The 12,588-nt window shown below is 42.1% G+C and overlaps 1 protein-coding gene across 3 annotated transcripts in view; it reads left to right on the top strand.

The window, feature by feature from the left end:
• Positions 1-9,400, top strand: part of PPP4R1 (protein phosphatase 4 regulatory subunit 1) — a 106,425-nt gene extending 97,025 nt beyond the window's left edge. For all 3 annotated transcript variants that reach the window (XM_088469697.1, XM_088469696.1, XM_088469695.1), the window contains exons 19-20: positions 5,865-6,006; positions 8,317-9,400. In XM_088469697.1, coding sequence (XP_088325823.1) covers positions 5,865-6,006; positions 8,317-8,480 — 306 coding nt within the window. In that variant the 3' untranslated portion in view covers positions 8,481-9,400. The remainder of the gene's footprint in view (positions 1-5,864; positions 6,007-8,316) is intronic.
• Positions 9,401-12,588: the final 3,188 nt, after the last annotated feature.

Genomic DNA, 12,588 nt, shown 5'->3' with positions numbered 1-12,588 from the left:
GATTGGTGCGGATGAGAGAACAGAGACTACCATAGTTCGGAGACCACACAGCAGTAGGGATTGGGGAAGACAGATTGGTGTGGATGGGGGAGGAAGACAGAATGGTGCGGGGAGACAGAGTTGCATGGGTGGGGGACCAGAGTAGTGCAGATGGAGGAAGAAAGAGTGTCACAGGTGAGAGAAACAGCAAAGTGGCTGTGGAGAAGGCACGGATGCAGGGCTGTGCGGATGAGGGAACACAGACTATCACAGTTGGGAGACAACACAGCAGTAGGGTTGGGAAATATATAGCAGCATGGAGGCATATAGGGGAAGAAAGTGTACATGCATAGACAGAGTATGATCTTTTTAAAAATAAGGGAGCTGAACGTGTATTCTAAATGAGATAAATGTATGCAGTGAGATGGATATTGGAAGCCATTGAGATTGTTTTGGTGATCAAATGGGAAGATTGTGGGCACTGAGTGGGAGCCACATAACTGCTCAAACCTCAGTTGCATAGACTGCATGTGTTTATTCCAATGAGCACACATTCTTTGAATTAGCAGCTCCACCATTTTGTGAGTGACAGTAATCTCATTCTGTGAGAGTGCTGAATCTGCAGTTAACCACAGGGTGTGATGGTAGACCATATCTGTATTGCGCAAGGAACACTTCTATTTTGTCTATTGAGTATGTGTGTGTGTGTGTGTGTGTGTATGTATATATATATATGTGTGTGTGTGTATAATATATATATATATATATATATATATATATATAATTTATTTTTTTTTTATATGGAAAAAGTGTATAAGGTCTTAGCAACTGGCGTACAAATGTAGTGAAAATATACCACAATGTGAATAATAAGTGCAAAGTAGTTATGCGCAAAAACGTATAGAGCGTGGAAAACTTGAAAAATTAACAATTTTTATTCACTATGATTAAAAAACATACAACATTAGAGACATGAAAATAGAGTAATGAGCCCCCACGTGCTCAATGGGCTCTGGCAATGCCTTCAAATCAGTTCAGTCCCGTGTGCAAATATTGCGTACAGTAAAGTGCAAAGTTGCTATAAATATTGCAAATGTCCCTTATGAATAATACATAAACAATACAAAATATGATACAAGGCAATTGATATTAGCACATGACAATAAGTAAAGAAAAACAAAAACTTTTTTTTATATATATTTCTCCAGAAAGGTTTAAAAGGATTCCAAAAAAATTCAGTAATTCATAAGGTGCTTATCTTTAGTAGTTCATTTAGGCAAGCGGCAGCTTCCCAACGCGTTTTGTCCACCAATTGACTTCATCAAAGGCTGCTGCTAACCTGGGGTGACTGCTCTTTATACCCCAGTCAATCAGCACTGAATTGCTTTTCGTTACACTCACTGGTGACCTCACTTCCGGTTTCTGATATCCGGACTCTTGCCCTTCGTTCCATAATCAAACCCCTCTATGTATTTTTATGTGTGGCCTTTCTTAGTCTTTGTCCACAGAGCCATCTACACATAAGGTGTGATGTAAGGGGGGGAGGGGGGATAGAAAGGCCCATTCTTTATAGGTCTAAGAGGCACTTCCGCCTATCTCCATGTGGTTGTCGCATGTCACATCCACCCTTTTACTCGGCTGCGTCTTCCCGGATATATCATCTGACTTCTGCCCATCACCGAAGCAGCCTCCTCACGTCACATCCGCCCGCTCTGGGCTCCATTTCCCGTCACTGGCTGCTGCGCCCTCTCCCCATGTGGAGGTCCTCACACTGCGCACGCGTGGATCGGCCTGGACACACACTCCACTACGTTGCACTTGCGTTCCACAGCTGTCATAGCAACCAGGTCGCCATCCTATTAATGTTCTAAAAAAAGTCAACGGTCTCCTCTAATAGAATTTCTTAATAGTCGCCATTGTTCAGTTTAGTATTACTATGATAGAAAAGGAACATAATTAGTATGCATATTCTGATTAGTGGGCATATTCCAATTAAAATATAGGCCTCCTGTATACGCTCTCTTAATTTAAGATTACATTGGAGGGTATAAATTACAGCTGAATAATAATTTAAAAAATCCCTTAACGGGGGGAGGAAGAGGGATTTTTTATTATTATTCAGCTGTCATTTATACCCTCCAATGCAATCTTAAATTAAGAGACAGTATACATACACACACCTGTTCAAAAGTTTGGGGTCACCCAGACAATTTCGCGTTTTACTGACTTTTATTTATCAAATGAGTGGCAAAATGAACAGAACATATAGTAAACATTGGCAAGGTTAGAAATGATGATTTTTATTTGAAATAATAATTTTGTCTGTCAAACTTTGCTTTCATCAAAGAATGCTTCTTTTTTTGTAATTATAGCATTGCAGACCTTTGGCATTCTAGCTGTTAATTTGTTGAGGTAATCTGAAGAAATTTCACCCCACGCTTCCTGAAGCACCTCCCACAAGTTGGATTGGCTTGATGGGCCCTTCTTGCGTACCATACGGTCAAGCTGCTCCCACAAGAGCTCAATGGGGTTGAGATCTGGTGACTGCGCTGGCCACTCCAATACAGACAGAATACCAGCTGCCTGCTTCTTCCATAAATAGTTCTTGCATAATTTGGAGGTGTGCTTTGGGTCATTGTCCTGTTGGAGTGGGAAATTGGCTCCAATCAAGCGCTGTCAACAGGATATGGCATGGCATTGCAAAATGGGGTTATAGCCTTCCTTATTCAAAATCCCTTTTATCTTGTACAAATCTCCCACTTTACCAGCACCAAAGCAGCCCCAGACCATCACATTACCTCCACCGTGCTTGACAGATGGCGTCAGGCACTCTTCCAGCATCTTTTCACTTGTCCTGCATCTCACAAATGTTGTTCTGTGTGATCCAAACACCTCAAACTTCGATTCGTCTGTCCATAACACTTTTTTCCAATATTCCTCTGTCCAATGTCTGTGTTCTTTTGTCCAAATTTTTTTATTCTTTTATTGGCCAGTCTCAGATATGGCTTTTTCTTTGCCACGCTGCCTAGAAGGCCAACATCCTGGAGTCGCCTCTTCACTGTAGACGTTGACACTGGCGTTTTGAGGGTACCATTTAATGAATCTGCCAGTTGAGGACTTGTGAGGCGTCTATTTCTCAAACTAGAGACTCTAATGTACTTGTCTTCTTGCACAGTTGTGCATCAGGGCCTCCCACTTCTCTTTCTACTCTGATTAGAGCCAGTTTTGTGCTGTTCTCTGAAGGGAGTAGTACACACCGTTGTAGGAAATGTTCAGTTTCTTGGCAACTTCCTCGCATGGAATAGCCTTCATTTCCAAGAACAAGAATCGACTCTCGAGTTTCGCATGAAAGTTCTCTCCTTCTGGCCATTTGGAGAGTATAAGCGAACCCACAAATGTGATGCTCCAGATACTCAACTAGCTCAAAGGAAGGCCAGTTTTATAGCTTCTCTAACGAGCAAATCCATTTTCAGTTGTGCTAACATAATTTTTATTTATTTATTATCCTTTATTTATATGGCGCCACAAGTGTTCCGCAGCGCCTTACATAGTACATAGAACATAGAACTAATAGGTGAGCAAGAAACAAGTAACATACAGTACAGGACAAGGACACAACTTATATACATTGCTGAAATAGTGATTAAAGCACTCACGATAAGCTGCCGGGAATTGGCGGTCCCGTGTTAGGTGCCCTAATGGGGAGTAGAGAGTAGAAGAAAATGTAAAGAGAAGCACATGAAGGAAGAGGTCCCTGCTCGTGAGCGCTTTTGCACAAGGGTGTTTCTAATCATCCATTAGTCTTCTAACGCGCTTCGCAAACACAGTGTACCATTAGAACACTGGAGTGATGGTTGCTGGAAATGGGTCTCTATACACCTATATAGATATTCCTTTAAAAACCAGACGTTTGCAGCTAGTATAGTCGTTTACCACATTAACAATGTATAGAGTGTATTTCTGATTAATTTAATGTTATCTTCATTGAAGAAAAAAAAAAACACTGTGCTTTTCTTTCAAAAATAAGGACTTTTCTATGTGACCCCAAACTTTTGAACGGTTGTGTGTTTGTGCTTTCAACGTTTCAGTGTTCTAGACACTATCATCAGGATTCACCTTCTTCAACCTTACCTTCTTCAACCTTACCTTCTTTGAAAGCATTTCTCATGGTGGGCATACACGGCCAGATAAAATGCCTGTCAGACCGACAGACATTTTATCTGGCCGGCTGCCAGCCGCAGATGTCGCCAGCATACACTGTGAGATTTCTCTCACAGTGTATTCGGCAGACATCCGCGCTCCGCCCCCGGGGGAGGAGACATTTCCATGTTCCTTCCGTAGAAAGGAACACAGGAAATGTCTGTCTGTCGGCCGCGGCTGGGCATTCACTGCCCGATGCGGCCGACAGCTTACCGGGAAATATCGCATCGAACAGGCATGCTGGATAATCCGGCATGCCCAACCGAGCAATATTTAACCCTCGGTCGCCCCCCTACACGCTACAATTATCGGGGCGATCCGCCGATATCAGGCGGATCGCCCGATAATTGTAGCGTGTTTGGCCAGCATCAGTGATATATATGAAATATCTGGACTACTTTTCTTGCCTTACTTGTGTGCTCTAGATAACTAGAAACATGGCAAGTTTTATTTCCTTAAATGTGATGTGGTAGAAGTGCATGCGTATGAGCTCCACACTAGGCAAGACGAGAAATATATTTCTAAATAACTCTGCAAGAAATGTTATACTAAAACAATGGTGGAAACCGCTCTATCCAGATAGAAGTATAAATGTGTAAAATACTTTACATATTAAATTCAAATATTTAATATAACATTTGATAGTGCATCATCATAATCCTCCTTTGACTATGAAAAGGAGCAAGTATTCAAGACATCCAAGTAAAACAAAAGGAGTGATTTCAGGATCCAATGAATGAAAAGTCAATTGAATCAGTCTCCAGCGGGCCAGCCACTAATGTACAGGTTGAGTCTCCCATATCCAAAATGCTTGGGACCAGGGGTATTTTGAATATTGGAATATTCCGTATTTCGGAATAATTGCATACCATAATGAAATATCTTGGGAATGGGACCCAAATCTAAACACAGAATGCATTTATGCTTCATATACACCTTATACACACAGCCTGCAGGTCATTTTATACAATATTTTTAATAATTTTCAGCATCAAAAAAAAGTTTGTGTACATATATGAAATTCATTTATGTTTCATATACACCTTATACACACAGCCAGAAGGTTATTTTATACTGTATTTTAATAATTTTGTGCTTTAAAAAAAGTTTGTGTACATTGAACCATCAGAAAGCAAAGATTTCACTTTCTCAGTCATGCTACTTATATTCCGTATTTCTGAATATTTGGATATGGGAGACTCAACCTGTACTGGAATATCTTAATGATGGAATATATAATGTGATATCAAAACGATGTGTAGCATTGAATATTACCATCTGGATTTCCCAATAACAGGCAGATGATGGACACCCATCTAGAATCATCTAGTGATCCATTCAGTCATTTAGCAGAGAAGCCCTTGCAGCAAGCATTGCTGACAGATTCCTCCGGTTGGCTTAAGGTGTAATCTGCAGCATGCTGGTCATGGGTGGAAAATTAAATAGTAAAAATGGTCTGTCGCAATAGTCCAAGGCTTAAAAATTGTAGTACACCATATTTTTTCATAGCACTATAATATGATGTGGAATTAGAAATTAATGTATAATAATAAAATATAGTGTGATAAAATGAAACCTTGGCTGAAACTTCTGTTTTTATTATAAATAATGATATATATGTCGCACAGCAGGCTTTTTGTTTTTTTTTATTCAATTGTATATTTTCTTGCTGTTTGGTTTGACAGGCTCTCATTGAAGATGACTGTATTCCTATGGAGCAGTTTGCTATGCATTTAATGCCTCATCTACTGCAGCTTGCCTCTGATAGAGTACCAAATGTCAGAGTCCTCCTTGCAAAGACTTTGAAGCAAACCCTGTTAGAAAAAGGTGAGCGAATACTTTATTCTTTATATATTTATATATTCCTTTGGTTGCCTGCGAGTATCTACTGTCAGTGATTGGTCTGATCCATTTTCAAAACTCCGTTGTATAACCATGTCTATTATACTGCACCAGTTTTGGGAGAAGGGTGTATATATATCTTTTTCCCCAATTGCAAACAAAACTTTATTTTGCTTAATTTCTTTTTATTTAAAGGTTTTCAAAGTTTTTTTAGCTTTATTTGATGCTGAATGAGCTTCTGTTCCTGCTGTATCTACCTAAAATTATCATCAGATTTCGGTTTAGTCAGACCACAGGGTTTAACATTTGTTTAGTAAAACCAACATCTGTAAACTATCCTTTATATAATAGAGCCATATTTATTGTAGTATTTGGTGAGTGACTTTCCATTTATATCTCCAGGTTGGTGAGATTCCTATACAGTGCATCCGGAAAGTATTCACAGCGCTTCACTTTTTCCACATTTTATGCTACAGCCTTATTCAAAAATGGAATAAATTAATTTTTGTCCTCAAAATTCTACATACAATACCCCATAATGACAATGTGTACAGTTTTTTTGAGATTTTTGCAAATTGAATAAAAAAAAAAAACCTAAGAAATCACATGTAGATAAGTATTCACAGCCTTTGCTCAATACTTTGTTGATGCAGCAATTACAGCCTCAAGTCTTTTTGAATATGATGCCACAAGCTTGGCACACCTATCTTTGGACAGTTTCGCCCATTCCTCTTTGCAGCACCTCTCTAGCTCCATCAGGTTGCATGGGAATCGTTGGTGCACAGCCATTTTCAGATCTCTCCAGAGATGTTCAATCGGATTCAAATCTGGGCTCTGGCTTGGGCCACTCAAGGACTTTCACAGAGTTGTCCTCAAGTCTCTCCTTTGATATCTTGGCTATGTGCTTAGGGTCGTTGTCCTGCTGAAAGATGAACCGTCGTCCCAGTCTGAGGTCAAGAGCGCTATGTAGCAGGTTTTCATCCAGGATGTCTGTACATTGCTGCATTCATCTTTCCCTCTATCCTGACTAGTCTCCCAGTTCCTGCCACTGAAAAACATCCCCACAGCATGATGCTGCCACCACCATGCTTCACTGTAGGGGTGGTATTGGCCTGGTGATGAGCGGTGCCTGGTTTCCTCCAAACATAACGCCTGGCATTCACGCCAAAGAGTTCAATCTTTGTCTCATCAGAACAGAGAATTTTGTTTCTCATGGTCCGATGAGTCCTTCAGGTGCATTTTGGCAAACTCCAGGCGGGCTTCCATCTGGCCACTCTACCATACAGGCCTGGTTGGTGGATTGCTGCAGAGATGGTTGTCCTTCTAGAAGGTTCTCTCTCCACAGAGGAATGCTGTAGCTCTGACAGTGTGACCATCGGGTTCTTGGTCACCTCACTGACTCGGGCCCTTCTCCCCCGATCGCTCAGTTTAGATGACCGGCCAAATCTAGGAAGACTCCTGGTGGTTCCGAACTTCTTCCATTTATGGATGATGGAGGCCACTGTGCTCATTGGGACCTTCAAAGCAGCAGATATTTTTCTGTACCCTTCCCCAGATTTGTGCCGAGGGACAATCCTGTCTCGGAGGTCTACAGACAATTCCTTGGACTTCATGCTTGGTTTGTGCTCTGACATGCACAGTCAAGTGTGGGACCTTATATAGACAGGTGTATGTATGCCTTTCAAAATCATGTCCAATCAACTGAATTTACCACAGGTAGACTCCAATTAAGCTGTAGGAACATCTCAAGGATGATCAGTAGAAACAGGATGCACCTGAGCTCAATTTTGAGCTTCATGGCAAAGGCTGTGAATATTTATGTACATGTGATTTCTTAGTTTTGTTTTTTTATAAATTAAATTTGCAAAAACCTCAAACTTTTTACACGTTGTCATTATGGGGTATTGTTTGTAGAATTTTTAGGACAAAAATGAATTTATTCCATTTTGGAATAAGGCTGTAACATAACAAAATGTGGAAAAAGTGAAGCACTGTGAATACTTTCTGGATGCACTGTATATCCTGCCTGATAATCGCACAATATTGTCAACCAAAGTCAAAATATTAACAAAGGTCCCAGCATAAGTTTGAAAAGGTGCAGAGAATCTGTCCAGCAGCAGCTGATGTTGCTATTCAGTAATGTGCCACTATTGTGCCAATTATTTTTCAGATTTATCTCCTCTTGAACATTGAAGTGACTGCAATGTGAAATGAACACTGCGTATTGTCAAATGAGTTTAATTTGGAAACGCATTGAAGAGTATGAAGTCTAATATACCATATTTCTTTTCCCAGAATACTTCTTGACTTCTGCCAATTCCCACCAGGAAGCTGTGGAGCAAACAATTGTGGCTTTACAGATGGATTATGATAATGATGTCAAGTACTTTGCCAGTATACATCCTGCTAGCACCAAACTTGCCGAAGATGCCATGAGCACTGCTTCTTCCACCTACTAATGGACATTTTTAGAAAGGCTGCCTCGAACTCTAATCCAAGACAGGCCTTTAACTGCTTTATTGTATTGGTTTCCTATTCTACATTAGGAGGGAAGAGTAAAAATGAACTCTCAGAGGATTGCCACCAAAGCCTTAAATCTTCTGTCTTCCTGAGATGTCAAAAAACTTGAAGTGGCTGATGAGGAACTTTGTCTACTAGGAAATTAAATTCTACTTTAGGTTGTCATCATTCAGCCCAATTGTTCACTTATTATGTCCCTGCTGGAGCTGGTACTGAAGTGCTTGCATCTATGTACTATGCGATAGGCCGGAACCCACATTAAGAATGGGGTAGTAATATGGTTTGTCATGCAACAGGCAATGATTGTCTGTGGGCAATGGCCTTCAGTGAATTCTCCCAGCTAGCCTGTTCCAAATCATTGTAGAGAATTTCCAGTATTAGTTGCAATGGGGTTTTTATTAAAAATGTATTACCCCATCACTTTCTTAACGTGTGAATAGTTTCCTTTCTGGGGGATGTGTGTAAAGTGAGAAAAAAGGAGTGTACCTTCTTTTTCTTAAGGGCTCAGTGCTAACACTACACTAGAAACTGATTTTATTCCTTTAAATGCAGCATATTGCTGTATGTATAGGCAGGCAACATTGCTGTTCAGTACCTCTGTTCTAATTGTTTTCATGCTGGTCATGGCCTGAAGGAAATGTATTAGTTCATGTACTTCAAGTCAAGGTTTTTTTTTTTCCTTTTTGTTTTTAACTTGATTTAAGATCAGCTACGAGGTGCATCACTATTGGTCTTCATATACATGTACATATCTGCTTGTGCTCCCTGAAGCACTGCAGTCTTTAATCATGCTGTTTAAAGCTCTGTTGTAATACAAGGTTATCTGCTTGTCCGAATAAAATGTATTAATAAGTTTCAATATATTGCTCCTATCTTACGTTTGGCCTGTGGCCATTATTAATACTATGAGATACATACTGTATAAAAGAGGTGACAACACTCTGATGTGATCAAACAACTATTCTTATTTATTTATAATTTTACATAACTCCATTGTCTCTTCAGGTTTGTGGTGTTGTGTAGTAATCTAAATTTCTTTTCTTTCTCGGCAACCATCCGACAAGTGTGTGTTTCGGAGGGGACCCTAATTTCAGATAGCCAGGTGGCCCATTCCACCAGATCAGTGAGTGCCTCTTGGGTGGTGCTACACAGTGCCTCTGTGCAGCAATTATGCAAGGTGGCCAACTGGTCCTCAATTTATACTGTTATGAAGTTCCACAAATGTAATGTTTTTGTAGACAGAGATGCCAGTTTTGGTCAAAAAGATTTGTGCACAGCTGTAGCTGAGGATACCCCAGATAGATGACAGAAAAAATAGGATTTCTCTTGCAGCAAGGCTGGGGAGTGGGATTGTAGATTGGGGCTGGAGCTGGCACCTAAATTAAACTGTAGCTTTAAAAGTAAGCTCCTCCTCCTGCAATCCCTTAATTCCAGTGTTCTTTAGGTGCTCTATGAGTAGGGTACGTTTTCAAGGGGCTGCTATGCAGCCCTGCTGTAGTTTAGCATTTTTATTTGTAAATTACTTTATTTTTACTCTTTATCTCGTTTGGTCCGCATGCACTTGTCACTCTCCATTGGTAGAGGGATTTCAGTTCTCCTCCAGGTCCAATCCTTGTCTCTCCCTGATTGGCTCATTGTGTCCAGTGTCGTGAGTCTCCTGGGCTAACATACTGTGAAATTGCTTTTTTGGCTCCAGTGCCTTGGGTCACCATTCACAATGTCTTGGCTGATCGCTGGGCTCATGCCCCAAGCCATCTGTTGGTCTCTCGTCCTCACCAGCCAAACGGTCAGACAACACGGCGGGGGCACATGTACGTCTTCCAGACAAGAGTGCGGCGGCGATGGGGGGGCTGCCTTTCCTGGGCAGAGCTATCTGTTCCAACTATTTCTCCTTCATCCACTAGGGGACACTGAAGGCTTCAGACAGTGGGGTATAAACGTGTGGTAGCTGGCACTTTAATTTTTAAGTGTGACTAGCGCCTCCCCCCTTTTCCTCCCAACAAGCCCAGTCTTAGATTGTGCCCGAGGGGAGCTGGTTGTGTTATATTTTCTCCCATGGGTTTAGTATTAGAGTTTATTTTAATAGCGCTGCTGTGCTGAAGAATAGAAAACTCAAGCATTGAGGACAGGCAGCAACTGTCACTGCCTGTCTACATCGTTGGAGCTGCCGGGGGGACCTACTCGCAATGGCATGCAGTTCGCCTGGGGTCCACGACTATAGAGACCACAGTCTCTGGGGGTTCGGCTTGCCGCTGCATGCAGTGCGCATTGCAGCCCCCTAGTCAAACCGCCGGCAGCAGGGGAAGTTTAGGGGAGTATGCCCTGGCTCTCCGTTTAGCGGGGTAGCCAGGTTCAAGAACTGGGTAGTATTTTATAGCGGCAGCCATGTGCTGCAGTAATCAGTGTCTACACTGCTCTAATGAGTGGAGCAGCTCAGCGGCAGTAGCGCTGTGTGGGGTCTCCCTCACACAGTGAGTACTCAATAATGATGAAGCTTATGATCTGCTAGAGCATATAGTGGTTAAGGTGTCTGACTACAATACACAGCTAGACCTTGGCAATGAGATACAGTGAGCTTGTATGCCATAGCGGGGGGTGGAGCCTAACTCCAGAGTCCTGCATCTTCCAGCGGCCACAATGCTTCTCTGAAGTGTGCTGGCGGCCATTACACAGAGGGGACACTGCCTGCTGATAAAGAAAGCTGCTGCATTAAGACTGAGGGCCTACACAGTGGGGTTTCAGCTGGACAGAAGAGCATTTAAGGCATTATAGTAACTGCTTTGTTATGCCTGGGCTTTTTTTAGTATTGCTATGAGCACTGTATGGGCAAGTGTGACCTTATCTGACCGCCTCTCCTGCCTCTCTACCTATCTCAGTCTTTACCTATTAACTCTTTCCACTACACTTACTGTTTGTACATGGCTGGAAGAGGCTCAAGAGTCTCAGAAGTCACAAATTAAGCAGAGTAGTTTACGCACGGGCAGTCTTCTAACTCCCTATTGTGTGTCAATTGTGATACTGAGTGACAGGCTCAAGTGTCACCATGGAAGAACTGCTGTCTTGGATGGCACAGTTTACATAGGTTATGTTGCATCTGTCTAAGCTGGAGGCTTCTCGCAAGAGGGAAGCTTCCAGGTTATCTACTCTAGAGGAACCGGCAAAAGCTATGGCTTTTTTCTCCTGCCACGGCACTCCACAAGTCTAAAAACAGAGACTGTTACTCTGTTCTCCAGTCGGATGCCTCGGAGGAGGAAGAGTTGCCCGCTCTAGAAGAGGGCGAATATACAAAATTCGCCTGAAGAGCTCCCAAGTGGGGCCTGAAAGATACAAGGGCAGGCTACTTCTTTTCCAATTTCAGAGGAACTGGATTCTCTTCTGATTTCAGCTTGGGAACAGCCGGATAAAGAAATCTCAGATGTCCCGGCGCTTATGATTTTCCTATCCTTTTCCGGCAGATAGCAGAAAATCTTCTGAAACTTCCTAAGGGGTAGATCCTTTGGTCTCTCGTCTGTCTAGGAAGACTACACTACCGGTTCCTAGAGCCCACGGCTTTGAAGGAGACAGCTACAGGTGTGACTCTTCGTCCTGCGATGTAAACTGCTGGATTAACAGAGCTATTTAAGTGAATGTAGACATAAAAAAGGATGTTGAAGCTCTTCCCTTCATGAGAAGTGTCTTATTTGGGGCAGAACCAGATAAAAAATGGATTTCTCAGGCTACTGGAGGGAAGTCCACTTATCTTCCATCTGCTGTTCCACCTCCTAGAAGATCCTACTGTGGTCCTTTAGTGCCCCAAGACGTTCCCGTGTTTGCTTCAGAGGAAGACGGACCAACAACTTCCTGTGGTTACAGAGGACATAGAAAAGCTGCATCAACGTCTGCAAATCAGGAGGTTGTCCACTACCAAGCCTAGTGCATGGCTTCTCTCTCATCTGGGGGATACCAGGGTGGGATGCACGTCTTTGTGACTTCAACGAAGTGTGTACGCACTCTGGTACGGACGCTTGGGTTCGAGACCTAATCACCCACGGAGACTATTTTCAATTT

Source organism: Taudactylus pleione, unplaced genomic scaffold (genome assembly GCF_031769625.1).
Source record: "Taudactylus pleione unplaced genomic scaffold, aTauple2 ptg000093l, whole genome shotgun sequence".
NCBI classification, from domain to species: Eukaryota; Metazoa; Chordata; class Amphibia; order Anura; family Myobatrachidae; genus Taudactylus; species Taudactylus pleione.
The sequence above is the reverse complement of the archived record's forward strand: the minus strand, read 5'-3'. Positions and strand labels throughout refer to the sequence as shown.